This window comes from Gallinula chloropus (genome assembly GCF_964237585.1).
Source record: "Gallinula chloropus genome assembly, chromosome: Z".
Lineage (NCBI taxonomy): Eukaryota > Metazoa > Chordata > Aves > Gruiformes > Rallidae > Gallinula > Gallinula chloropus.
This window is the reverse complement of record NC_140089.1, coordinates 56,407,363-56,434,898: the sequence shown is the minus strand read 5'-3', so window position 1 is coordinate 56,434,898 and position 27,536 is coordinate 56,407,363. Positions and strand designations below refer to the sequence as shown.

At 43.1% G+C, this 27,536-nt stretch overlaps 2 protein-coding genes across 2 annotated transcripts in view; both read left to right on the top strand.

Moving 5' to 3' along the window:
* Nucleotides 1-325: 325 nt before the first annotated feature.
* LOC311203694 (protein PRRC1-like) lies at nucleotides 326-14,002 on the top strand (the record flags this gene model as incomplete). The annotated part of the gene is made up of 8 exons (XM_084278450.1): nucleotides 326-419; nucleotides 3,279-3,665; nucleotides 4,604-4,761; nucleotides 6,957-7,059; nucleotides 9,273-9,436; nucleotides 10,345-10,448; nucleotides 10,798-10,900; nucleotides 13,964-14,002. 8 exons carry the CDS (start codon nucleotides 326-328, stop codon nucleotides 14,000-14,002), a joined length of 1,152 nt encoding a protein of 383 aa, XP_084134576.1.
* A 437-nt stretch (nucleotides 14,003-14,439) lies between these two features.
* LOC311203693 (uncharacterized protein) overlaps nucleotides 14,440-27,536 on the top strand; it is a gene marked incomplete at its 5' end in the record, with an annotated part of 37,194 nt that continues 24,097 nt past the window's right edge. Inside the window, 11 exons of the mRNA XM_084278449.1 lie at nucleotides 14,440-14,654; nucleotides 16,126-16,300; nucleotides 17,107-17,227; nucleotides 18,850-19,013; nucleotides 20,262-20,325; nucleotides 22,493-22,627; nucleotides 22,995-23,123; nucleotides 25,189-25,317; nucleotides 25,745-25,873; nucleotides 26,579-26,707; nucleotides 27,273-27,371. Of these exons, the coding sequence (XP_084134575.1) occupies nucleotides 14,440-14,654; nucleotides 16,126-16,300; nucleotides 17,107-17,227; nucleotides 18,850-19,013; nucleotides 20,262-20,325; nucleotides 22,493-22,627; nucleotides 22,995-23,123; nucleotides 25,189-25,317; nucleotides 25,745-25,873; nucleotides 26,579-26,707; nucleotides 27,273-27,371 (1,489 nt within the window). The remainder of the gene's footprint in view (nucleotides 14,655-16,125; nucleotides 16,301-17,106; nucleotides 17,228-18,849; nucleotides 19,014-20,261; nucleotides 20,326-22,492; nucleotides 22,628-22,994; nucleotides 23,124-25,188; nucleotides 25,318-25,744; nucleotides 25,874-26,578; nucleotides 26,708-27,272; nucleotides 27,372-27,536) is intronic.

The following is a 27,536-nucleotide window of genomic DNA, read 5'->3' as shown; positions in this document are numbered from 1 at the left end:
AGCTCTGCCACTATGCCTGGTGTTGGAGAAAGTGCTTGCAGTCAGTTTGATGGTGGGTCGGGAGCATCTGTGGCAGTGCTTAAGCTGGAGAGGGCTCCAACTTCAGGGGTAGTTGTGGTTCTTTACGGGCAGAGGGGGGAGACTTCGTTCTCTGTCTCGCTTCTTGCCACCTTTTGCATCCTGTCATGCATCAGCTCTGAAAAGAACAGGTCCTTGGAGTTACTACAGCTCAGTATTGCAGCAAACACTATCCCTATTTCTCAAGATAAGCTTTTTCTTTATTTTCCTTTCTTTTTGTCTTACAGCTTTCTGTAGCTGAAGGAAAATGGTGGAAGAGAGTGGAATAGAGACAACTCCACCCGGTACGCCCCCACCAAACACAGCAGGGGAGACTACAGCTGCTACCACTGCTGCTACAGGTAGGTCATTAGGTACAGAAACTTCCTCAGAAACTCAGTGATATTTATTCATGTCTTTTTAAAGCACAGCAGTTCATCCAGAGGTGTTGGGATCAACCTAGAGAGCTCTTCTCCAGGCTGATGGGAAGAATTTGTTTCTTTCTCATGGCAGTATGGCATACATCTGACAGAGAGTAGTGTAAATGTTTTTATTATTCTTGAAACTTTTTGATGAAGTCATGTGGATGCACTTAGGGTTTTTAAGGACGTGGGGACAGGGAATACTGGCCAGTACAGTGCACAGTGAGATGAGCAGCACAGAAGGGAGTTCAAACAAGTCTACAGTCTTGTGGGGGATAGTGAGAAACGTGGACGATCACTTGGATTTTACTATTGTGGGTGGTAATCAGAGCACTGAATCTGATTTTTCCAGAGTCTGAACCCCATGTGCTTGACTACCGAATGCTCAGTTTTCTGACACATCTGGTAACATTACCTTGAGTCACACTAGTGCCGTGGACTCCCGAGTGGAGCGCTCTTAGCCCCAGGAGGATGTGCTGGGCGATCCATTGGGTGCAGGAAGAAAATACCAGAGCATTCCTTTATAATAGTTTTATCTAAAAAAAGAAGAAAAATCAAGCTTTACTCATATTGAAGATACTTCTTGGCATATATTTCAGAAACCACCAGAGACGTGGTAAAAATGTCTGTAATATTAAATGCAAACAATATGTTGACAAATGGATTTGTCAGGAAATTCTGTTGGAAGGAGACATAGAAAACATTGCTGATGATTATAAGAAACAAGCATGAGAACAGATCACAGTATGGAAGGTTTGCTGTGCAGATGTTCCTAACGTGTTTCTGCTTATGGTTTTTGCTAAATTCTGTTTCAGTAATGAAATACAGAAAGAACAACTTTATTGTCAAATGCTGAAGGAGGGCTGTGCTGGAGAAGCTGCATCCTCAACAGTGAATGATTTCTTTAATAAAAGCCATGTTTTTATTAAGACTGCCTCAGAGTAACCATTGATGGAGTGATTGCTTTGACTAGGCTAAAAATGGATTCTCGAATAAGGTTACCGATCTATTTCCACCCATGACATTTATTGACCGCCTCATTCATAGGCAAGTTACTGCAGCAGTGAAAGTGGAGCTGGTGCACAAAGGGCTACAGGATGCCAGCAGTGTGGTTAACTTTATAGAAGTTCTCTTTAAATAGTAGGGGTTGTTTTTAGCTGCACCTTGTAATGGTAGAGGAAGTGACCGTGAAACTTTTGTGCATCGCACAGAGGTTTGCTGGTTGTCTTGTGGCAAGGGATTTAAATATGGCTTCAGCTTTCTTCTTGTACCAAAACAGACTTGCAGACTCGCTGACATTTTCTGTGATGACAAGTGGCCATCAGCAGTGTGCTACCCAGTAGTTATTTAAAAAAACCCCAAAACACACTTACAGTTTGTCCCTTCAAGATAAAGGTGGTTTATCCCTTCAAGATAAAGGTGGTGTTTTAAGAAGGAGTTACCTACTTCTTTGTAAGAAAGTCATGCGTTTGAGAAAATTGTTATTTGAAAGTGTTTACGTTGTCAATGCATTCCTGTTGCCAAAATCATTGCAAGTGTCACACAAAAAACCCTTTCCACTCTGTATATGTAAATTGGCAAAGAGAATTTCCTGAGCTATGTAAAAATCTTCCAGATGAATTAGCTTTGGTGGATTTTGAGCCCATTTGTTAGGAATACCAAAGTGCAACACCTTCTGATGATTTTTCCAGAAGAATTGAATGACATCAAGGAAGATGAACATTTGCTAGCTGAATTTCAAGATAAGCCTTCATATACTTGATGGCTGGGAGACGAAAACAAATAGCATGGTTTTGTAAGCACATCCAGCAACACCTTTTCATTTGGGTCTGTGTGTCTTTGTAAGGCATTTTTTCCAGGTGTGACAACCATTAAAGCCATAATCGGAATATAGAACCAGACCTCCAAATTGCTGATGTAAAATTAATGAGGCTTCTGTAGTAACATTGCTCACACTACAATATTATTAATGGTATTCTATAGTGTGCTAACCATTAATAACATAACATATTGTTTTATGAATATACTATTCAAATACTAATTTTCAGTGGGAGCAGAAGAGTTTCTTGATCTTTATCTCATCCTTTTAATATTTCTGTTCTGTATGTTTTAAAATCTATGGAATATACTAGGACAGTGGCCCATGTAAGTATTTTGTAGCTATGTTGGGGGTGTGCATGTTCTGTTTTTTATTGACTGGTGTGCGTGATAAAGTTTGGAAACGACCTCCTTACGGTAACTTGGCACGTCACTTGACTGTCATCAATGTTTAGGCTGAGTGCAGTTTCACATCTGAGCTGATCCAACAGCTTAGTGCTGTAAAAACCAGTGTTTTCTGTTTCTCTGGCTTAATTTTCTGTCTAAATTTGGTTTAGAGAACAAAATTGGCTTATCCAAGGATCAGCTGGGGGCCAGACTGAAACACAGAAAGCAGAGCGTTTAGGAGCCTGGGTAGCTGGGTGCCAGGGAAGAGAGGGCTGCCTGGGGCTCAGCGTGCTAGCTGGAAATTTCTGAGGCCCACTTCATCTGCTACAAAATGGGTGGTCAAATGTTGACTCGTCTTTTTAGCTGTGATAAATAGGGTCAGAGAAGAAAAGAGATTCCAGGCTACTATCTCCAGAAATTGAGGGCAATTGGTGGTGGTTGCAAACTCAAGCAGTACTAAACTTTTTTCCATTGAAAGGAGAAAAGCAGACTTGGTCAAAACTTACTTGTAAACTAGCTGAACAATTACATACCTGAATCTCTGAGATGAAGGCTCGGTGTTTCTAAAATTCCATTTGTCTTTTTTTCCCCTAGCTTTGTCCAGTCCCCTTGCTACACCAAGCCTGTCATCTTCTCCTGAGTGCTCAGCACCTCTGGCAGCTGGAGCATCTCCACTTCCTCCTCCTATGATGACTTCATCTTCTTTTCCACTTGTGCCATCTGCAACAGTTTCTACTATGGCGCCACCTCTAACTCCAGCCCGACCTCCAGTTGCCCCTTCGTCTTTTAGTACCTCTGTGTCGCAGTTCTCTACAGCTCCTTCATTAAGCTCTACTGCTGGCTCTGGTCTTCCTGCACCTCCTGCTGGTCCCCCGATTTCAGGATTTTCCATGTCTTCAACATATGATATCACCAGAGGCCACGCTGGTCGAGCACCACAGAGCCCACTGATGCCATCATTCTCTGCACCTCCCGTCACAGGTAACCTTTTGTATATAGACCTTTGTGCTTGTGAGACAGGATGAGGGGTCTCCTGGGTGGCTACTTCAGCAGTCTGCTAGAGTCCCACAAGTTCAGCTTCTTTAGTATTCTTGTGACACTTAATTACTGAGTAGCTGCGCTCGGAGGAATGGAGAATGGCCTTTGAAGTACGATCACGGTGTAGGACAAGAGTCCTCTTCCATAGAGTTCTGCTAGCACTCAGGCTCACAGAAAAGTGTTTGAGAGCAGTATTTTAAAATGTGCCCAGGAAAGCCCAGCTGACCATTTATTTCTGTGTTGCTGCTGTTCAGCTCAGAGGCAATTTTAGCCATTGTATTTCCACGGAATGGTAAGGTATCTCAGGCTGTAATCTCCTAATGGGCAAGTTTTTGTTCTGAGAAGCTCGCTATCTGTAAGAAGTCGTCCGTCACATGAGAGTAGCTTCTCTTTTCTTGCTTCTGGCTACTAAATTGCATCAGGACAGTGAAAAATACTTGCCTGCCATGCAAGCGAGTGCTGTAGTTGCTGAACTGAGGTGATTTTCTACTAGCCTAATGGAAACTTAGCTCTTCAGCTGCAGTTGAGTCAGGCTTTAACCATTGTTTGTGACATGTCTTATAAGCAGTCTGTCCAGAAAGACCTATGGAAATTTGAAGACAATAAAAAGCACCACTCTTAAGCTAACATGTCTTTGTTTAATTTTACACATCAGGTGCAGGTAGGCTCGGTTCTATGAGCAGATATTGTTGAACTCATTCACAGTAGTTGCCTCTGCTAAACTCTAACAAGCAGGATTGTTCTGGGGCCTTCAAGAAATGAAAGGAATCAGCCCAGTATTATTCTATTCTTCCTGTTCATTTTCCTGTAAAACAATTGCATGTTGCTACGGCATAAGAAATGAAACGCAGTACTTGTGTCTTGTTTTTCCCTCTTCCTAGGTGTCTTCACAGATCCTATTACTCAGCAAGCAACTTTCTCTTCCCCTTTGGCTCCTGGAACTGGTTCTGCAATCACTTTTCCTGAGGAGCTTGAAGACCCCAGAGTAGCTACTGCCCAAGGTGGAACACTTGCTGGAGGGCTGTGGGGGTTTATAAAGCTCTGTGGTTTTGTATGTTACCTTTCAGGAGGAACTACCATTTTTTGTTGTCTCTAACAAGATACAACTTTTAAGTGCATGTTGCTCTAGGTCCTGTCTTTCCTCTGTGCTCAGTTGCAGGTGGCTGTTTTTAATAGGCGCGTTTGCTGAAACTGTGCTTCTTTCCTTTCCAGAAGAGGAATGACTACATAAATGCAGGCGTCTAGGTGCTCGTGACAGGGAGATCCTTCTACCTTAGAGGTTTTGTCACATGCCCTTAAATCATGGGAAATGTCAGAACCTCTTTGATTCTTTGTACATCCTGGTTTTTTTTATCATTTCCTAATGAACTGAATTGGTTTTTTAGGGGATGCAAGTCCTTCCTGTTCTAAACCAAACAAGTCTCCTCAGGGAGAGGCAAATAAGTGTTTCTTCCACTGAGGAGGGGTTTCTTAAGAGGTGTCTGTGGTATTTTGTAGGATTTTTCTATTCCGCTAGAGGGCACGGAGTGTATAATGCAGAACAGATAATCCTTGTGGTGCGATCTGATCGTAGAGAGGAAATAAGCAGCAACAACTGACAGCATCTCATGAGCCTGTAACCTTTTTGGAGCTGTGACATGCTACATCTGAGTAGCGTCGTGAAGGCTGTGGCAGAAAGATGCAGGGACTGTGTGTGAGCTCTGAGCTGCCTTCAGGAGCAACACTACTATCTGTACTGTGCGATAGTAAATCGGAAGGAAGAATCAAGATTGACGTCCCAGTGGGACTGGAGACTTTTGGAGGGGCTTTCAAGGCCTTTTGAAGAAGAAAATCTGGAAGAATGAGTTGTGTGTGATGTGGCATAGTGAGCCCCCCTTTACTCCAGTGATCTTGACAGTGCTACAGTCTTAAAGAGCAAGATTAATCGTCCATCAGTATGGTGAGAGCAGAGTTGTCGTGCTGCTTTTTTCTAGGGCACGTGTCTTATAATCATAAAAAGACAGCTTCTTTGGTCTTCAAGTAGAAATGTCTTCCAGTCACCATATTCCTCTTGCTTTTTTGCGATAGAAGGTAATGTTCCAGAAGAGAAGGTTTTCCTTGTGACATGATTTTGTAGCCCGTTTGAAAGGGCAGTAGTGAATTAGTTGAAAAGCCAATCTCATCCACGTTATTGTTGCCTGTATACCAGTAGGATCCAGCAAGTGACCTATGTCTGTTTCTGGAGAATGTGTATGATTGACTTCAACCCAAATGTAGATTCTTTGATTGGAGTATTAAATGTTGTACGTGCTCTGTGTTTTCCATGACCTCTGAGAATTTCCTAGGTGGAAGAATGAGGAATCATTAGTTGTACTGAAGCTGTCAAGTGTTGGATGTGTGGAAGCACACGTCAGAGTCAGGTTTTTAAACATCAGACAGAATCTGTGAGGCTTAACTGTCAGTTGTTGCAGAAATGCAAGCTGGATTCTCTGTTGAAGTGCATACACGGCAGTGCTGCAGTTATCTCTGTTTCTGCTCTTGAAATCGATTGAACTACCTTTTTTGCTCTGCTGTTCTTCAGAAATCCAACACCATTCTTTCAGATGTCCCTCAAGGTAGATAATAGGCCAGCAAGACCCTGTCAGTGTTTGTGCTTACATTTAATGAACTTTTAGGTCTGTCAGCAGCTCCACCTGGGATTTGGCTGGAGAAGATAGAGCGTTTTTTCAGCGTTGTTTAGAATCTACTTATAAATTGAGGAATTTCAGCTCAATTTCAGCTGTAAAAATATTTGTTAGTAATGGGCCATTCAAAAATAGGTCCTCTTGTCTGTAAGGTCATAAAAAAGAGGCTCTTCAGTTGGAGTTGTCACAGTTTGAGTCTAGCTACCGAGTCTGATGATAGCTGTAATTAGTATTTGTTAAATGTTCAAGACTTCCCGTCCCAGAATAGGAGGAAATCAAGTGTGTTGCCCACCATCACTGGCAGGCCTGTTTCTGCATTGGTGCGTGAGAGGATGGCGGTGATGATATTTGGCCTTTGCTGTATCCGAAAAGTCACGCACTCCTGGTCACGTCTTGCAGCATTTGTGCTGGCGAGTGAGATGCACCAGGCATTACAAAGTGTAAATGTGGTAAGAAGACCACGAAGCAGCTTAATACTTGGGTTTTGTTTGGTTGGGTTTTAACTGTGCTATTGTGAGTTTCTTGGGGAAAAACGAGAAAATAATATGGAAGTCTGTTTGCTTATGTTTAGGGTGTAGCTGAGAATCCCATGGTGAAGTCTGTTCTTGATAAACCCAAACATTCAGTGGAGACCATGATTACACCACTGGAGCCTGGCATGGTTCCATATATCAGTAAGTATTTGTGACAAACCATTAAGTAATGCATAGAATGTTAGATTAATGTAACAGCACTTGAAGTTTATCTGGAGAGTGTGTTAATTCTGTCACAGTTACGTGGTGATTTCTCAGGTGCGTTGTCCAGTGAGACTCTCACTCTGCAGGCTGATTTTTTTATGTGCGTCTTAAGGTTCATTTACTTGTGTATTCTGCTGTAGTTTAGGTAGTAGCATAGTAATACCCTTCAGTTCAGGTTGTGAGAGATGAGCAAGTTACAGAGAACAAAACGGTGACAAGTCCTTGTCTGTAATCTGGAAGTCACATACTTTTTTCCCTCCCTGTTTCTCTGTTTGAGGGAGTGATATGGAATTGAGTTTAAAATATGCTGTATGTGTTCTGTTGGATCTGGTGATTAAATCCCGGTGTGTAAGGTATCGCACTGAGGGTCGACAAGCCGAAAGGTAAGCGTGCTCACAACGGTGTTTACATCGCTTTTGAGGCTTTCTTCTGACTTTCAGCTGTTCTGCTTTTCTAGCCCAACAGTATTTATACTATTTTAGGAAGCTCAGCAAACTTGAAGCAGTTCCTGAAACACTTGGGAAGAACATTGAAAAGGCTAAAACAGTCTAATAAAGTCTCAACTACCAGAGGGGAGGTTGTGGGGAGGTGGGCAATGGTCTCTTCAGCCAGGTGAGAGGAGATAGGAGAAGGGGAAATGGCACAAAGCTGCGCCAGCAGAGGTTTAGATTGGATATTAGAAAGAAATGTTTACTGAAAGGGTTGATGATCTACAAAGGTCTCTTCCAGTCGTATGATTCTGTGATTCTGTGAAGTATTGCTGAGCATTGAGCCTGGAATGAAAAGCATAGTATCTCAGTTAGAGCTTTAAAATGAATAGGAAGGAGCAGCATTGTGGTAGTCACAATTTTGTGTTTTACTAAAGTACATTCATGTCACGTCTAACTGAGCTGAGATTTCTACAATTTGTCAGAGTACTGGACAGGTTTTATGGGTTGGGTTTTTGTTTGGCTGGTTTAGGTGTTTTTTCCTTGCTGTGTTTTGTTTGTTTGTTTTGTTTTGCTTTTTGCTTTTGTTGCAGCAGTCTGGTGAGCAGTCCTCCTTCTTAGTTGTGCTAGTGCTGCTCTTTGCATGTAGGTGAAGCTGGTCAGGAAACTGATGAGGCAGAGAAGAAAGCATTAACACCTTTGTGCGCTTTGTTTTTCTGAGCTGTCACTCAGTTGGACCTGTGGTGTGATCCAGCTGACCACATTGCTGCACCATTGTACTAAAGCAGTGGGCAATATGTGGAATAAAACGGGATCATCTCTCATAGGGGGAAAGGGTGAATCAGCTTGGTCTCGGTAATCTGGGGAAGACTTAAGGGGGGATCTGGTCAATACTCCTAAATATCTGAAGGGAGAATGGGGCCAGACTCTTTTCAGTGGTGCCCAGTGACAGGACACGGGGTAATGGGCACAAACTGGAACGCAGAAGGTTCTCTTCCATTCCCTACCATTCTTTGATTCTCTTGAGTGCATCCAGGCAGCTTCTGAGTATGTTTGAGGATGGAGACTTCCTCGTGGTTCTGGACAACCTGTGCCAATGCTTGGTTACCTTCATGGTTAAAAAGATCCTTCAGATGTTTGTATGGAACCTCCTTTGTTTCAGTTTGTGCCCATTGCTTCTGCTCCTGTCCATGGGCACCACCAAAAAGAGTCTGGCTTCTTCCTCTTTGCAGGCTCCCTTCAGATATGTGTACAAATCAGTGAGATCCCTCTGGCTTTATCTTCTGCAGGCTGAACGTGCCTATCTCTGTCAGTCTTTCCCCCTAAAAGAGAGATTCTAGCCCAGTGGTTCATCTAGTTCAATATTCTGTCTTCAGCAGAAGCAGCAGGAGGTGAATGTCAGGATTATTCTTCTAAATCCATGAGTTGTCATCTTAAATGAGCACTATGCTTTGTTTCAGGTGCAGAATACGCCTCAGTTCCTGTTGTCCTTTTTTCATTGATGAATCACTTAGGAAGTAAAAGTTAGGTGACTAGCTAAATTAAGTGACTTCTGCTTCAGGAAAGAACTTTTGTGCAACGTGTGAGAAAGAGAAAACCAACTGAAGCATAGTCTTAAGATGTAGAATGTATTTAAACTGGCTTGTAATGGGAATGAAGAATAGTACACGCTCATAGATATACATCTCTCTCTATATATATACACACACCTGTGTTTTACAGAAACTGGGGGAGAACTGGACATAGTGGTTACTTCTACCAAAGAGGTGAAAGTTGCAGCCATTCGAGATGCCTTTCAAGAAGTCTTTGGAATGGCCGTTGTTACTGGAGAGGCTGCGCAGTCTAACATCGCACCCCAACCTGTGGGCTACGCTGCAGGTTTAAAAGTAAGTACTAAAGTACCTCCAGCACAGAGAAGGGCAATGGAAACGTAGGATGAGAGAGTGGTTTGGTTTGGAAGTGACCTTACAAATTGTCCTCAGTAGAGGGGGCTGAAACTCTCTGCACTAGACCACACTGCTCAAAGCCACATCGAGCCTGACCTTAAGCACTTCCAGGGATGGGGCATTGACCCAGAAAAATCTGATTTTCCCTAAGGGGAATGTCAGTCTGTGGCATTGGGAGACTTCTCCTTTTCTTGTTTTTGGTGTAACTTGCCGCCTGTTCCGTTAGATCATTCTGAAGCTGCTTGTTGGAATAGCTTTTGGGGTTCTTGTGCAAACGCGGTCACAGCAGTGAAGAACATTTATGTCCGTTTTCTTCTAAAGCAGTTGATTGCCATCACATCTGGCATGCATTGTGATATGACTGTAGTTTGAAAGTGTATCAGGCATTTGTTCTTAGTCTGTCACTAGCACAGTACTTTGGGATGAAAACTAAACATGAGAAATTGAATAGGAAAAATGTAATCAGAAGTTAAGAGAGCCTTTGAGACTGGGTTGTCTCCCAACTAATTCTGTAGGTGAAAGACAGGTTGATCAACACTTGCCAAGGATCTTCCTGAACAGCTCCATTCTTACATTTAGTATGTAGGAATTCATTGTGCAGCTTTTCAAACATGAGTTTTATCATAGCTTGTGTTACTGTTTGAGATTCCTGTTTGGGAAAGGCTATGGTGCTTTTTCATGACTTTTTTGGTTTTTCTACTGTTGAATAAAAAGAGTAATTTTTTTAAATCGCTGTTTTCTGTTTAACTTGAAAATTCTGCTCCACAGGGGTTTTTTGCACTCATCTCTGAGTGTTGTATGATGTGATTGAAAGAGAATGTTGTCTAACAGATCATGTTCCCATGTAGGGAGCCCAAGAAAGAATAGACAGCTTGCGCCGGACTGGAGTAATCCATGAAAAACAGCCTGCTGTATCGGTAGAAAACTTCATTGAGGAATTGCTTCCTGACAAGTGAGAACTTGAAATATATCCCTGAGGTGGGGAGAGGGCTGTTTCTCATTGACTCAAAGGGTCTTGCTTCCAGTGCTTTAAAGAATAAAATGTCATTTATATGTAGACACATATAAAATATATGAAACAACCGGAGCCGTAGAATTTTTTACAAGGGAACACAGGCACTTCAGTTTTTTATATATACATGAGTTGATACATGCAAATTTGATTTGAAAAATGCTGGGATGCCTTGATGTAAGTCATTGTTACATTTTTAACTACAGTTGTATTAGAGGTTGTAAAACGGTCATCATTCAAGGGCTAACATGTTGCTTTTCAACAGACTCTAACTTGGCTGTCATTGCAGGTGGTTTGACATTGGATGTCTGATTATCGAGGATCCAATTCATGGAATTCATCTGGAAGCTTTTACCCAAGCAACACCAGTGCCTTTGCAATATGTTCAGCAGGCGAGTTTTCTGTTTTCTTATTAATGTTGGATTAAGACTTAGGATTTAAGATTTAATTTATGATGTCAGCTCTTACTGGTAGTAGCTACACTTGAATTTCTTAGTTTATAAAATGAGGATCAAAAATATTTTTCAGTCATGCATTGCCTAAAAATCTTCAGGCCTTTGTAGAAAAGCAGTTCTCCCTTGGGAGTCTTCATTCTGCAGTACATGGCACTTGAGCCGCTGATTTTAATTCTTGTTAAAGAAGAAGAAATATTCCAAGAAGAAGTTAACCAAGGAAAAAATAACCTCAAAGTACTCCCTCAGAAAAGGAAGTACAGCTTTAATTATTGAATTGTTGTCATCAATCTGATTCCATGACTCACAAATGTTTAGATAGATAAGAATCCTCACTCTTCCTTAGGTGCAGAAGGAGGTCTTGTGGCTCAAGTAATGCACTAAGCAAGTGCACCTAGGAGGTGCAGTAAGCACTCTTACCCGTCCAAAGGCTCATTTTCCTTTCTTTAGCTTACTTCCCAGATGTGTTTGAGTGTCATCTAATGCCAACAAAATGGCATCACCAGTGAGGTGTCTGTGTGAGCACGTTAGCAATTGAGCAAAGTATCTGGCACGTCATTTAGGAACAAGTGTCTATTTTGAGATCTTGCCACTCAGTCTTTAATAAAGCTCATAGAGCCTTCATATTTATGTTGTTAACCACCAGCAAACAGACAGCATGCAGTACAACTGCAAGCCTTTTAACTTGCATTAGATCAAATTCTACTCTCCTGTAGAAAGAGAACTGTGCTTGTATATACTTCAACAGAAAAACACTGCTTGCTTTCATACTTTTCAGAGTTAAATTTTCCTGGTGTTGCTGGTACATTTTTCAGTTGAGTTGTGCATGGTGTGGCAGTGAGTCATTGGGCAGCAGTTGTTACCCTTATTCCCATTATGCCTGTCTCTTCCAGAATCAGAGTGGGTTTTTCTTGAATGCAAGATATTTAGGCTTCTATAAAACCAGTCCAAAACCAAGTTCTTATGCAAAAACTACTCACAGAATCATACAATCTCCTGAGTTGGAAGGGACCCATGAAGATCATCAACTCCAAGTCCTGGCTCCACACAGGGCCAGCCAGGTCAGAGCACGTCACTGAATGGTCAGAATTCGCTAGGAGTTTACTGCAGTCATGGGCCTCCAACTTGAGGCATCTGGAGTCCCAAAGCCCATCGACTCTGTTGAAGACAGAGGCAGTGAAGGTGTTAAACTCCTTTTCTTTCTCTGTGTCCCTGTTAGTAATGTGACCGTTCTCATCTAGCAACAGACCAATGTTCTCTCTGGTCCTCCTCTTGTTGTTACTGTATTTGAAGACCCCAGACTGTCTACCACAGTATTGTCCAGCCTCGGCTCTCTCTAAGCTTTGGCCACACACATTTTCTCCCTGCAAAGGTGAAGAGTGTCCCCGTAATCCCCCCACATTTCCTGATCTTGCTTCCACTTTCTTTTTCTGCTGAGCTCTAGAGGAACGTCCCTGCTCAGCCTCCTGCCCCACCTGCTTGATTTCTAATGTTTTGGAGTTGCCTATTCCTGTGCTTTTAGGAGGTGGTACTTAAAAAGTGGCCAGCATTGATGGACTTTCAAAAGCAGTTTCCCAGGGGACCTTACCAGCTACTTTCCTGAGCAGTCCAAAATCTGCTCTCCCTGTATCTAGTGTTGAAGTTTTGGAGGCAGTTTCCCTTCTTTCAACAAAGATTTTGAATTCCACTACTCTGTGGCCAAGAAGTCCACCTACTTCTACTTCCCCCCAAGTCCTTCTTTGTGGATGAGCAAGAGATCTAGGAGGGCACCTTTCTTCGTTGGCTCCCTCAATACCTGAACAAGGAAGTTACCATCCAGTTGCTTTCGGACTCTCCTGGACCTGTTTGTATTAGCTGTGGTGGTGTTCCCAGCTAACATCTGGCCAGTTGAAACCCCCGTAAGGACACGGACAGGGGATCTAGAGGTGGCTCTTAGTCCCTTGAAGAATAACTCATCAATGTTGTTGTTGTTCTGGCTGGGCAGTCCACAGTAGACTCCCACCCCTGACTCTGACACTCTTTTCCCGCTAGCCTGGTTTTATTCCCTTCCCCCTTCAGACCTAGTTTAAAGCCCACTCCACAAGCCCTGCCAACTGCTGGGCTAGGATCCTTGTTCCCCTTTGGGACAGGTGGACCCCATCTGCCGCCAGGAATCCCAGTGCCAAATAAACCATCCCATGATCAAAAACCCCCTGGTGTGAAAAGAGCTAATCACACGCAGAGTCGAGGTGTTCATTTCAGTTCTGGTCAGAACAGGGTGCCAGGCCTAAAACACCAGCACGTACACCCAGCACATCAAGCGTGCCTTTTTTATTACAGTCAGATGTAGCCGATCGGTGGTGTGAAACTTCCTCACCCACCTTTCATTCACCGTCACCATAAAGACGTGTTTTTCCTCATGGTTCAGAGACTTGGTGAGGCCTTGTAATTAGCACCCGCATGATTCACAAAGCGGGGTACAACTCGGCATTAAAATCAGTACAGGGGAGTTAAGGAGACGTCGTTTCTTGATGCTATTGCAAGGCTAGATTTGTGTTATATGCACTTACAAAAGGGGCAGAATACTTTGCAGGGTCCTCTTCTTCTAAATTCTTGGTCCATGAAGAGATGCCATCCTGGTTACTGTAATCTCAGAAGGTACCGTGAAGGGTACGTGAAGTGTCATGTACTTTGCACTCTGAACCCTTAACTTTTCCTACATCGGTAACAATTTCTACATGATCGGAGTTAACTTGGGAGAATCGACTTTAAATTCCCGTTTTGCCTAAAACCTTTTGGCTGAGACAACACTGTCCTCACCAGGAAGACAGTGTTTCAGAAGGTCATGAAGATGATGTTTAAAAAGTAAGTGGAGTTGCAGTGCTGGAATTCCAGATGGTCATTTGGAGACAATCCATTCATAGCTGATTTGTATAACTTCACTGGGAAACATTTGTAGGGGGTTATTAGCTCTATTATTACGCTGCACCTTTGAAGTAATGGGGATTTTATTGCTCCCCTCAGGGCAGAGTTGCAAATACCTCGACACTTGGATACGAGTAAGGGATTGAGGCCAGTACTGCGGAGGCATGATATGAACACATATACCCCTTTGACCTCAGTCAGAAGGCTCTTGTGACTTCTATTACATTTTGCCGTGCCTTGTGTCAAACATAGTGTGTTTGGAAAACACAGTTAGAAAAGGTTCTCATCAGAGACTGCTGAGCGTGATTGCCAGAGGACTGCCAGGCCCTGAGCATCTACAGGGGCACAGAAATCTGCTGGCTGTTCACGCTATTGCTAAGTGGAGAATCCAGTTTACTTCTAAAAGTTACAAATTCTGACATAAAGTACTTGAAACATGAATTTCTATAAATCACTGCTCCACTTCAGAGGCTTTTTAGAGCCGTATAGAGATTGCTCATAAACTCGATTTCCCTGGAATGTCCCAAAGCTGTATTTGATGGGAACTAACCCACTTTTTTCTTTGTTTTTCTCATATGTGCCAAGAGGAGTGTCCAGTGGGGACGTACGGGGTGCAGTGTGCTGAGCCCTGCAAGTGTATGAATGGTGGGAAATGCTACCATATTGGTGGTGCCTGTCTCTGTGAAGCAGGATACACTGGAGAGCAGTGTGAAACAAGGCTTTGTCCTGAAGGAATTTATGGTCTCAAGTGTGATAAAAGATGTCCCTGGCACAGGCCCACTACCTGGAGGTAGGCTTTACACCCTTGAACCTGTTCTTCTGTAGAGAAGATAGAAATCTGAAAAGAAAGATTTCCTGATTTTTCTAGTACTTTCATGCAATCTGAAGCAGCGAAGGACTTGTGAGAGAATCTGGTATTCCCTAACTGGATCAGGAAACTCTCAGCCCAAAAGAGCTTCTGAATTACAGTGCTTGCAGCTATATGTGATCTTAATATTCATTGCTGTATTTATTTGGTTGCTTACCCGCCAAATAAATATTATGACAAAGTGGGACCTTTGTCTCTGTTTACCAGGTGGGTAGATCATTGCATTGCTCACTGTGTGTAGGCAGGATAGATCATATATCCCTTGCACGTTCTGGTGTGCTGTAAGTGCAAAATAACTGAAATCAGTAGATGTGGTCAGTTGATGGCAGCTCCAGCCAATCCTCGTGCTTGTCAGCCTCTATGCTTCGTGAAGGGTTAGATATAGGTATACCTGGGAGGTTCTATTATTTTCCAGGGGTCCAGAGAGCACCAGCAGGTAACAAGCCTCTTATGCAAAGAGTTTTTTCAGAAAAGGTTCTTGTCCATTACCTCTTTTGGTAGATATGCAAGGATTTGAGCTAGAGTGTGTATTGAACCCAGCCCTCTGTTCTCCGTGACCAGGTGAAAGTATCCATTTTTCCCTTGGTACTCAACAGTCAAGAGAAAAGAGAGAGTGAGCACTGGCTGGCTGAGACTAAGGCCACATAAACCCCGTTTCCTCAGTGGGGTACAGCAACAGCGCTGTGACCTGGTATGAGCAGATCCATACGTCCCTGCCACTTCCCATCACAGGTTGGGGGGTTTACAGAAACTTGTCATTCTGAAGATGCAGTTTGCAGGAAGAAGCAAAAAAGGCCTCTGTCTGCCTTTGTCAACATTAGCGCCTTGTTTTGTACAGGAATGTACAAAATGTAGGAATTGTAGCATTTCAGGCTGGTTTTGGCATGTCTTTACTCACGTGACACCTGGTGTAAAAAGAGCACACTGTAGCTACGTACTTTTCTACAAGGGTTTTTCCTTTTGTCTTGTAAGCTCTTTCTGGTGATCTTCCACCCCTGCTTCACATTTGTAAATAAGACTGTGAGAGGTCATTCTGCATCACCAACTAATTTGGTATAGTTAGGCTGGGATTAGGGTTTTTTCAGGACACGTTCTGGTGGCATTTCTTTTGTCTCTTGCTTTCTCTGAGGGATATGTGCATACATATATATATAGGCTCCCTTTCTTAATGTATAAATCTTACTGCCAATTAGTCTGACTTTATGAAAACCCATCAAAATCCTTCAAAAGTATTACAGCTTCCTACATCTATTTACAGGACAGTGATGTATGTCTTAAAATGCCAGTATTAGTAGTTTTATAAATACGTTCTAATTTAGATCTCAAGAACTGTTCAGTTGTAGATTGTCATTTTTAGTCCTGAATTACTTATCCTTCCATCCCCTCCTGGCAGCTGTCACCCTGTGTCTGGGGAATGCTCCTGCAAGCCTGGCTGGTCGGGGCTCTACTGCAACGAGACGTGTTCTCCAGGATTCTATGGCGAGTCATGTCAGCAGATCCGCAGCTGCCAAAATGGTGCTGACTGCAATAGTGTGACTGGAAAATGCACCTCTGCCCCTGGATTTGAGGTAAATAAGTCTCTCTTTCACAGTACATTTTCAACTCCATTGGCTTTAGTTGAGTGCCAAGTTCTTCATGGTGCCCAGGTGTCGTTTCTCCACCACAGGAAAAGAAAGGTAATGGTATTTAGGTACATAAATAATACTGGGCGTTGTCTAAGATTCTGAGGCAAAAATGTGATTGGTTCTCAGCACTGAAGTGAAGGCATTTCAGGAAAGAAAAGATAGTGACTTTGTAAGACAGTGATAAGTAGGAGGATGTGCTTGTGAGGTGTAAATAAAGGGAGGAATGATGGTTTCAATCATTATCTTGCTGCAGAAGCTCCTGATGTTCCATTCAGAGAAAATCTAGAGCAAGACACTTGTTTTTGCGGTTCAGGATGGATTATTCTGCAGCTTTTACATGCATTTGCGGTTACCTGTGCTTTGGATGTTTACAGGGTGACTGTTGTAGGAACAACAACTGTGAAAACTTCAGTCAAATTAATTCCTAAAAATACTGTAGACATCCACGTTCCATGAACCTGCTGTCTTACCGAGATTTGGTTTCGTGAAGGGCTTCCTTATTACTTAAGATACTGTCCATTGATCTAACCAAGTGGTGTTTGCTGTGTGACCTGAGCTCTCCCAACAACTAACAGGAAAGTAATGCTTACTGTGGACTTAAAGAGCATGAAGGAGTCCCTCGCCATGAAATTTCAGATACCTTAGTGACAGCCTGGAACAGGCTTGTTCTCTGGCACCTGAGTCAGTCTACAGAATGTACTGGTTCTATTGTCTGAATAGTTTTTAGACTCTGTTTTTGTGTCATTCAGGGTGCTGCTTGTGGTACTGCCTGTCTTCTGGGGACGTATGGAATAAACTGTTCATCTGTATGCAACTGCAAAAACGAAGCCATCTGTTCACCAGTAGATGTTTCTTGTGCCTGCAAAGCAGGTAAGCATCCCTTCAGATTAATTTCCTTTTTCCCTAATCATAAAATGAATTTGAGTTTTGGAAGTAGAGAAGAAGAAAGAAACTTAATAAAAAGCAGACCACGCTGAAGGCCATATCACCAGCTGATTTATGCTTCTGCTGCTCTGGGAGGTGAAAACTAGGAAACCATCTGCCCCAAGAAGAGTGCACATGCCTCATGTTTGTGTTCTCAGTGGGCTGGAGGCTGCTGCGGCTTAGTGAATTACTGGTGTTTACCCTGAGGTGTGCCACCACTTCTCTCTTGGTGGCAGTGCTGTCATCTGCTGGATGTACCACAGGCATGCCTGCCATGTGTCTGACAGCAGCCTGCCTAGTCAAAATGCATAGGCGGGTTTCCCTCAGCCTGGGTGTGCATGACCTCTGGCTGCAACCCTTGCCCCTCTCAGCCACACAGAGGCACCGATTTCTTCCTGTCATTTTAGCACTGATGTTAGTATCTACTGGCAATTTATTCTATTTGAATGCTCTTTTCCTCACCAGCTCTCTGAGAAAACCTTGCCTAAGACCCTTCCAAGCCTTTGCGCGCTGTTCCCTGCTTCTGTGAGAAACTTTCTAGGTCTCCCAGTATTCGTGTGACTAGACTGACGCTCCTTGACCTCCCTGCCTGGCTCTCACCTCCCAGCAGTAATTCTGATGGACATTGTACCCCCTCAGAAACTGCGCGTCCCTGCCCACCTCTGTCAGGGACTGATTTTTGCCTGAAATGACCCCTAAATGTGAAGTTCTCTATCCAGGGCACGAGGCGGCTTCGTTTCAATCCATGTGTTTTGCACAGTCTATTGATTAGGCTCAGTGCAGAATTACTTTTCCCTTGGCTTGCTGTAAACAAGGTACAAAATTAGAACCTTGGCTTGTGTCACTGCTGATGGTCACGTCAGACTGTCTCCTGCCGTTTCTATTGTATCAGATGGTCACATTTTTAAAAATCTATTTCCATTTCTCTGCCTCCAGCGTGCAGTCTGCAAATCATTGCTACCCAGCATAATCAGCAGTGAAGGGTGCATTTTAGACCCATTTCCCATTACAGTCTTTTTTGCATCTGGAGGGAAGTACAGCAATGATCTAGAAGGTCTTCCATGTATCCTTGGAGAAATGCAACTTAGGCACTGCTGCTATGTTTCCTTCTGTTTTGTGTCTAGGATTTTAGTTTCTAAACTGTATTGCAGAACTCCATCTGTTCAGTACTGGCGGAAGAGTGATGAAAGCAGCAGCTTGAATGTAGGGAATATAGTCCTTGCTTTTTTGGCCCATGCCTTAAACCTTCAGTATCCTCTGGTGCTTGGCAGTGTAATTTCAAGGTGTCTGTGTTTTCCTTGACGATCTGCCCTGCATTGCTATTGCACGGTGGCACCCATCTGCAAATGTGTGCTGTGCAGAGATGTCAGGAGGTGCCCTTCACCACCCTTGTTCCAATGTGGACGAGTCCTCGTCTGAAACTGCTGCTACTAGCTTGTAGCTAGTGGTACCCTGGGATTGCACATCTCCGAAAGATGCTGCCTGATAGGCAGAGTGAAACACGTCCGCAGAGAGGAATGGGGGAAAACTTGGATTAATTTGTCACTTGAAATTCTTCTTTTTGGCAGGTTGGCATGGTGTAGATTGCTCAATAAATTGTCCCAGAAGTACCTGGGGGCTTGGCTGTAACTTAACTTGCCAGTGCCTTAACGGAGGGGCTTGCAAAGCTCTGGATGGAACCTGTACCTGTGCTCCAGGCTGGAGAGGAGAAAAATGTGAATTCCCTTGCCAGGTAGTTTCATAATTTCACCAGATTTTGCACTGAATTTTGTCGGGGGGATAAGTCTCCAAGGAGGACTGCTCCTGGTAGCCCATACACAACTGGGTTGAAGATTGGTGACACATGACGACAAATCTTTGGGAAGAACTCTGCAGTGCAACACACTGAAGTGCAGAAAACACACAGTTAAGATGCACAGATGAAAAACTCTTCCTGCTTTCATGCTTTGACGTCGAGCCTCAGACTTTTCTCCAGCTCCTTTAGAATTTGTTGAAAAACACAGACCCAAATTTTTCCCCGTTGGCATCAAATGCTCTCCAGAGTGCTTCTGTTAAAGCAGAAAAAACTATGAGAGGAAAGAATGTGCCAGAAATAGATACTTAACATCAAACAACCTAGTTTTGATTACATTATCTTCTATCTCTGGTACAATATGAACGGAGAAGTTGCCTTCATTCTTAGTCAGCTGTGAGAAGGCACTGCGAAGAGTGCAGTGACAGACAGGTCTTTGCCTTCCTCTTGGGGCTCTGACGCTGTCACCCCGACATTGAGAACTGCAAAGTTAGAAATCATTGCACTGCCATAACATTGCCTCATCAGGTCTGCTGCACCTTGCAATTTGTGCTTGGGGAGAGCAATCAAAATATCTAATTTCAAAGGTTTTAAAATGGTAAAAGTCAAAACCAATTTGTTTTATTCCATAACTGTTTTTTATTACATTTTGTAGTCAAAACATGAACTCTTTCTCTGAAAAACTGGCTCCATCTTTTCCAGTGATAGTGTTTGGTTTTCTGGGAAATTCTTAGAAACTCCAGTTTTTAAATAAATTCTCTGCTCTACAGGAGGACTGTGTGGGGCTGGAAGGAGACAGGGGTCAGTTCTGTGGCTGTTTTGTTCCATCTGTGATTCACAGGTATGGAAATGTTGTTGAGTGTGGGATCCACAGGCAAACTGGGAGTAGGAGAGTAGACGGGTCAATCTGAAACCTTGCGCGCCTTCAAAGAACCATTCCTCAGGAAGTGGTGAAGAGCTGTAAATATGCAAGGCTGTGCTGGCAGCTCTGGTACGTAAAGCCTTGCGTGCAGGAACCCAGAAAGCTTGGCTCTGGCAGCCAAAAAGAGGATCAGTTGTGCAGAAGCTGTGCTTCCACTTAGGTTTTTCAAACTTGAGAACTCAAGTGTCTCTGCAGATTTTTTGTTCTGCATGAAAATTGTTGCACTTTTCTGCAAGGTTTCTCTGTCATTTTCCTTGTGGTTTTAGGAAGTATTTGTATTTGGTTATCCATTAGAATTTGTGTTTGGCACTGTTGTCTATGGAGAGCAAGGTAATTTGAAAACATGATGAAACTCTGCAGAAAGGCATGCTATCACAAACCTTTTATCTCCAGGAAGGGATTTGAGTTCTCACCTAAATGTCTATGTAAGTGTTGGGAAAACTCTTCCAGCTTCCATAAGATGGAGTTGACACTCTTAAGTATGCCCCTCTCAGAGGGTTCTGGAGTTTTGTGTCTCCGTGCGATACTGTAGCGTTGCAAGCTTCAGCTTTCCTGTTTGTATTCAAGGGTCAGTAGTCTCTGTGGACTCTCTCCACAGGAGTCCTCACAGAAAGAGAGGGAGGCTGCCACAGCCAGCACTCACCTAACTGAGCGCGGAGTCTTCTTGGCCTTATTGTCGTCCCAAAAGCCGCAGTGCGACCTCCCCTCAGTCACTCAGATACCGCTGGGAAATGGCAAGGCTGCAAAAATAATAAAAGTAATTGGAGTGAATTATGAGAAAATAGTAGTATTGTCATTGTGCCATCGATGAGTAGTTTGTGAGACACTAGGGCAGACAAATCACCAGAGACCAAAAGTATGGTAACGAATGAAGCCAGGTTAAAGTAGGTAGATTCTATGATTTGAAAGTCCGTAGTAAAAGTGTAGCATCTTTTTGTAACAGGTTCTAAAAATGAGCTGGCCGGTGTGATAGAACTATCCTGGGTGGAGATGACAACTTCAGGCGTAGCACAGACCTTGACTGCGTGACCTCAGGTATTGGAAAGGAGACACTGCTTTTAGCTTCAGTGAAATCTTCATCTATGGAAAGGAAAAAGATTTTGCTAGAAAGAGACTTTGTGCGTGATTCTAGAAAAAATGGAGTATCTGTCCTGGAATGATGTCATCACAACAGCGTGTGTAACGGACTAGTTTCAACACGTTGGTGATGTCAGGACACACTGTATGACATAAAGAGCATAGTTTGCTTTCTGTTCGGTGTCTGGAAATATCCTCCTCCCACGCTTCACACGTCAGAGCAATACTCCTGAGCAATACTTTCATAACACGGTCTCAAATAGCTGCTCTATAAAGTTACACTGCAGAGATAGCATCAGAAGGTAGGATTAAGAAAGGTGTTGTGGAACATATGTATATGCATAATAAGTGGAGCAGCAGGCAAAGGGTTTGTGACAATAGAGGAAGGAACTAAATTCAACAAAGTATGTTAGAATAGCTTGGGTTTTTTTTCTTTTAGGTTTGTTAAAGTAACCATCAGACTTGGTATTTTTTGGTGTTTAGTATTACCTACCAAAACAGCGAGGATCTCTAGGGAGATCGAGCCATGTAACTCGTATCGAGTGTATAATTAAAAGACTGAATCTTGAATGAAATTAAAATACGGGAAAGGTTCCAAGTTAAGTTCTGTGAGTGCTAATTGTGCATTGTGCTAATTGTGCTGCTGTGCAACAGCTATTTCTCTTGATGCGTTACCTAATATTCTAATTTATCAGGAAAAAAATACCAGAAGGGATTAGAGCAGCAAAGGAGGAGATTTTATGGAACGGCCTCTCCCTGTCTGTCCTCCTCGCCCCCCCCTTTTTTTTTCCTCCTTTTTTAAAAGAAACTTCTGCCTTTCGCGTAAGAATTAAGTGAATTCCTATTTCTGGTCCCAGGTTCTCTAAAAGTTAGGTGATGTGTAGCTGGCTGTATCATGTCATGAGTACTTAAAGGATCACTGGAAAACATTGGTAAGTTTTTCTCAGTGAAGTAATGGCTATTTGTTTTCCAAGTTAGGAAACAGGTAAGAAGTCAAGGTCTAAGATGACCATACTCCTCTACAGATAAAACTATCCAGTCTATCTTTTTAAATGACTTTTCTTCAAATATGCCTTAGGAGTTGTTTGTGTTGGAGAGGACATACAATGTGTAGTCAAATGTGTATAACATAAAAACTAGAGATGCATTTCACCTGCAACCCAAGTCAGCATGGCCTGACAAGTAACAGAATGTCAGTTAAGTCATGAAGAGCTGGGATATAGTAAACCCTGGAGGAAGACGAGCAAATCTCCATTTGTGAGTGTAAAGCCTTGAACTGCACGAATAATGAGGACGCCATTGCAAGCCTTGTGTGTTTAGAAAGCAGCGCTAATTCAGAGTCAGGAAGTGCTCTGAAGAGTAGTTCACGGCTGTATAGAAAGTGTAGGAAGGAATGACGGTTTGTTCTTTCTGATTCCAGTCTGTTCCCCTGGGTTTTATGGACACCGCTGCAGCCAGACATGCCCCCAGTGTGTACACAGCAGTGGTCCCTGCCACCATATTACTGGCTTACATGACTGCTTACCTGGATTTACAGGAGCCCTCTGTAACAAAGGTACAAGTTGTAGTAAAGACTCTCTGGGACAGAGAGACCAGGCACTTCAGCAATTTTCCTTCCGTCGCTTGGAAGCCATAAAACCAACAGCAGTTGCTGTTGTAGTGCTTGCAGCGTATAAATTAGGAATCTTAAGCAGGTTTAAACTGTTTGAACATTTGATCCTACAGTATGAAACCCACTGTATTGTTATTTGTATTATTTGTATAATGAGCATGTATAAAGGGCTTCCCAGAATTTCTAATGCCTTACTGAACATTATACTAAGCAGTACCTGTCTTGATCCTAGTATCAAGATTCCTCTTGAAATAAAGAAAAGGTAATCCCATTCTGATTACTAAGGAGTTCTAATTGTGTTTTGTTCCAGTATGTCCCAGTGGCAGATTTGGCAAGAACTGCATTGGAATATGCACGTGCATCAGTAACGGAACGTGCAATCCTATTGATAAATCCTGTCAGTGTTACCCTGGCTGGATTGGTAGTGACTGCTCTCAACGTAAGTATGAAATGTTCCCCTTTCTTTTAACAACAATCAATTCGGGTTTGGCTATTTACATTATCTAGTATTTAGTAAAAAACCCACTGTCCAAGTCAGAAATGAGGACTGTGTGGTATAGGAGGAAGAAATCCGAAAGTTTTCTTCTTCAGTTTATCAGCACTATCAGCAACATAATTGCACTCTGGCTTTTCTAAGAAGTGGGATGGAGAATATGAGAGAAGAGACCAATTTTCAGTCTTTCACTGCCCAAGAAGAGTTGTAGAGGATCTGCAGAGAGCTTCTGGCTGCTTCTTGCAGAAGCCACCCCTGCTTCCCCCCTTCGCCACCAGAACCTTGCCACATAAAAGCACAACGCAGATACCCGTTTTTACTGCCATTCTACCTCACTTGGGGAGTATTGCCTTGGTATGCTAACCCAGTGAAGACTTTGTTACTGACTCAGAGTGCTAGGCCCTAATTTCATTATGTTTCATAGGAGTTCTTTTATGAAATAATTCAGCATTCTCCAGATGCCTTGTCAGGTCTATGAAAATACTGATAATAGGAGAGAAATACCTGAGGCAGAATTCTCACGAGAAATAGATCCAATTCCATGAAGTACCAAAATCCACACGGTCCAAAACACTGTATTCCAAAGTTTCAGTCAACCCATTTCTGTGAATAAAAGAAGCCACACCAAAGCCTGATACGTCAACATTCCAAAGAGACTGTGCTGATTTCCAGGGAGGTGCATTTCCGAATACCATCCCACATTGGTTTCACGTCACTTATGGTAACTCATTTATGGCTTGGCTAGTCCAGGTTAACTAGCTCTGTACCAGTGCAATGTAGCAGCTGGTGACTTTGGAAAAAAAACTCTTTGCTGTCTAAATTCTGTGAAGTGATTGGCATGCACAACTAAGTATCATAGCAAGATAAATCTTGAGCCGATTCCTGTGGAAGCCAGTAGCAAGAAAGGCGTCTGGTTTTATGGTAAAATAAGTAGGTATTTTGGAGAGTAGAAGAATAGGGGTATTTAGGAGGAGGAGAGACTTACTCACAAATCAATAACAAGAAAATGGTGCCAGCAATATGAATGGAAGCATCTATTTAGACTATGCTCATGGGCTGTAACAGAGCAAGTTTCTTTGCTTTGTGTACAGGCCTTTTGTTCACATGGAAAATAACGATTCCATTAAATTCTTCTGGAACCAGTAACCTTCTTAAAACTTTTAACCTTTCATCTGTATGGGATTTACATTCCCTCATAGCTGACCACTATTTTCAAACAAAAACAATAACAAAAAGAATCATAAGGCACAACTGAAGCAAAAACAAGAAAAACCAAACTTAGTGTTTATTTTTTTGTCACTACAATGTAGTATATTTCTTAATGAAGTGAAATTTGGGCAAAACCACCACTTTGCAAAAATGCAGCCCACACATAGATGAGTCCTTTTGCATTTAAAGGATTCAGGAATTACTTTTTTTAAAAAATACTATATTCATCAATGCAACCACAGCAGCAAGAGTCCACTTGATAAAGGTACAGTCCTGATCATTTGCACTCTATTTAGGTAATTACCTAGACTCTAACATTAGAAATTAAAGAATTAAGCTTCATATTTAGCCTAAATCTATAGGCTGTGAGATGTGTTTCAACCTTCTCTATTTGTACTCCTTCAGTTTTGAGGCTTAGAAGACTTATACCTTTGGCTGTGTTCAACGTAACTGCTTGCAGATTAAAAAATAATGAAAAGAGGAAAGTTACTTGGCTTTCTGTGTGGAGAAAGCTGGTATGAGTGTCCTAGTTACTCAGGATCAAGTTTGAATTGCTGGCTTTTTCGACACTTCCAATTTTTTTCAACACTTTTTATGTAGAGTAAAAGAAGTCCTTAGTTAGAGAAAACCCAACCTGTGGCGATTTGCTCAGAATGGAGTAGCCCAAGAAATGGCTTTAAAAGCAAAACAACAAACACCAAGTGAAGCAGTGCTTCTATGTGAATGTAAGCAGCTCTGTTTGTGGATATCACTGATCTTTGTCATTTGGGATCAATTAATGAATTGCTGTGGGTTGTTTTAGCTTGCCCACCTTCCCACTGGGGACCGAACTGCATCCACACGTGCAATTGCCATAATGGAGCTTACTGCAGTGCCTGCGATGGGGAGTGCAAATGTACTCCAGGATGGACTGGCCTTTACTGTACACAGAGTAAGTGACTTTTGTCATCCATTCTTGGTCTATAAATGAGTGGCAGAACTTTCCTTTGGTGTTTTCACATTTCAGTCGTTGATGTCTTCCCACGCTGCTAAGCATTTTTGGCCCAGAAGATGTAACACGTTACCTCCGCGGTAGCAGGGGAGGCAGCTGCATAAGCACTGGCAGAGTGCTGGCAACTACATTTGAACTCCTCTTTAGCCTTGCTTTAGAGGAAGACAACTTTTGGCTGCGGCTGGGCATCCCTGTGGAAGAGTCTGTCATGTGCACACACAGAATGAATGACTCTGACATTCAGATGCTCCCCCTGCGGATGTGCAGTACTGGCTGTAGTCCATTAATATACTTACCCAGGATGTTTGCATTTTAGTTCTGGAGCAGTTGCTTCACTCCAGTTCTCTTCCCGCTCCTTCTATTGCAGGATGTCCCCTGGGTTTTTACGGGAAGGACTGTGCATTGCTATGCCAGTGTCAGAACGGAGCTGACTGCGACCACATCAGTGGGCAGTGCACCTGCCGCACGGGCTTCATGGGGAAGCACTGCGAGCAAAGTGAGTAGGAATGGCAAGTGTTGGTGCCTAAGAGCAATTACTCAACCCTCAGGGGAGCCTCTGTTTTGGCCAGTGTTTTGATACATCCTCTTTGCTTCAGGGGGAGTCTTAATGGGGTAGATGCTTCAGGAGTTGGACCTGGGCTTTTTCCAGAGAAAACCTGCAGAATTGGTTATGAAGACCTTATCTCTTGCTGTCTTCCCACATCGACACACGTGTCATATGACGTGACACCAGCCAGATGTCTGGCTCCGCTCATACGACTGCACGGGTTTTCAAGCACAGGGCTCTGAGTAGCCTGGGAGACCTGACAGTCTGGTGGAGAAGGACAATTGGTTCCTAATTTGCCTGTTTCTTTACTGTCTTTTACCCTTTTCTTCTTTTTCGGTTTTCGTTCCTTCCTAATTTCACGGCCTTAGTGGCAGGCCCAGTACAAGTAAAGCCAAATCCCAAGTAGAGACAATTTCCTTCTCCTTTTCCCTCTTCCCTTCTCATAGTCTCCCAGATACACAGAGATCCTCTCGAAGCAAATCTTGCCCTAGGGGTCTGCCACTGGTGACACATTGCCATCTGCTGGCCGTGGACAGACAGAGCTTGGGGCTAGGAACGAATGGTAGCGTCCGTGGTGCTGCAGATCTGTAATCCCAACACAGTTAAGAAGCTCTGACTGATTCGAGTTCCTTTTTTCTCTCACACTTGGTGCAGAATTCCCTCAGGGTACATACGGGTATGGATGCCGGCAGATTTGTGACTGTCTGAACAACTCAACGTGTGACCACATCCCGGGAACATGTTACTGCAGCCCAGGCTGGAAGGGGGCCAGATGTGATCAAGGTAAAGCCTCCATGCAATCAAATTCTCTTAATTGTTTGATAGGAAATTTGGATTAGCCTATTACATTCCATCTCTGTATCACTCACTAAATTAGTCTGATAAAGCTCGTAGTTTTAAATAGTCCATCCTGTTAAGTGATGTATATTCTGTGGATTTTGTAAGTATTCCATGCCTCAGTAAGAGTTCACTGGAGCAAAGCAATCAGTGTAGTTGTGTGAAATACAGAGTCCTTCCTAGAATGTTCTGAGTTGGCAGGGACCCAGAACGATCATAGGGTCCAACTCCTGGCTCCACACAGGACCAGCCAAGTCAGAGCATGGGACCGAGCGCATCGTCCAGCTGCTTCTTGAACTCAGTCAAGCTGGGTGCTGTGACCACTTCCCTGGGGAGTCTGGAACAGGACAGGACAGCCTTTACAGCGCTGTCCTCTCCAAAAAGGCAGAATTGCTGATGGAGCGAGTGCTTGACCTGCTTTGTGCTTTTGCTTAGAAAATGTTGTTACTTTCTCAAGTCCATGAAAACACCTTTTTCTAGGAAGAACATGAATGTTTCTCCTTAAGGCCAGGAATGTCTTCACATCGGTTTCAAACATCATTCAACAATATGCCTGCAGTGACCTACACCCCTGCTCTGAGGGCCATCAATGCAGCTTACACCATTCCAGGTAAGTGACATTTTGAAGGTGGGGGTTTTTCTCCATCTCTTCACTTTGCGTTGTTTTAGCTGAGCTCTGAAGGGTTCTCACATGCCCCTAACAGTGCCCATTTCACCTTTTGGGATGAGCAAGGGTTGCTGTGAGCAGGAGCATACGTGGTTTTGAAAAGGATGT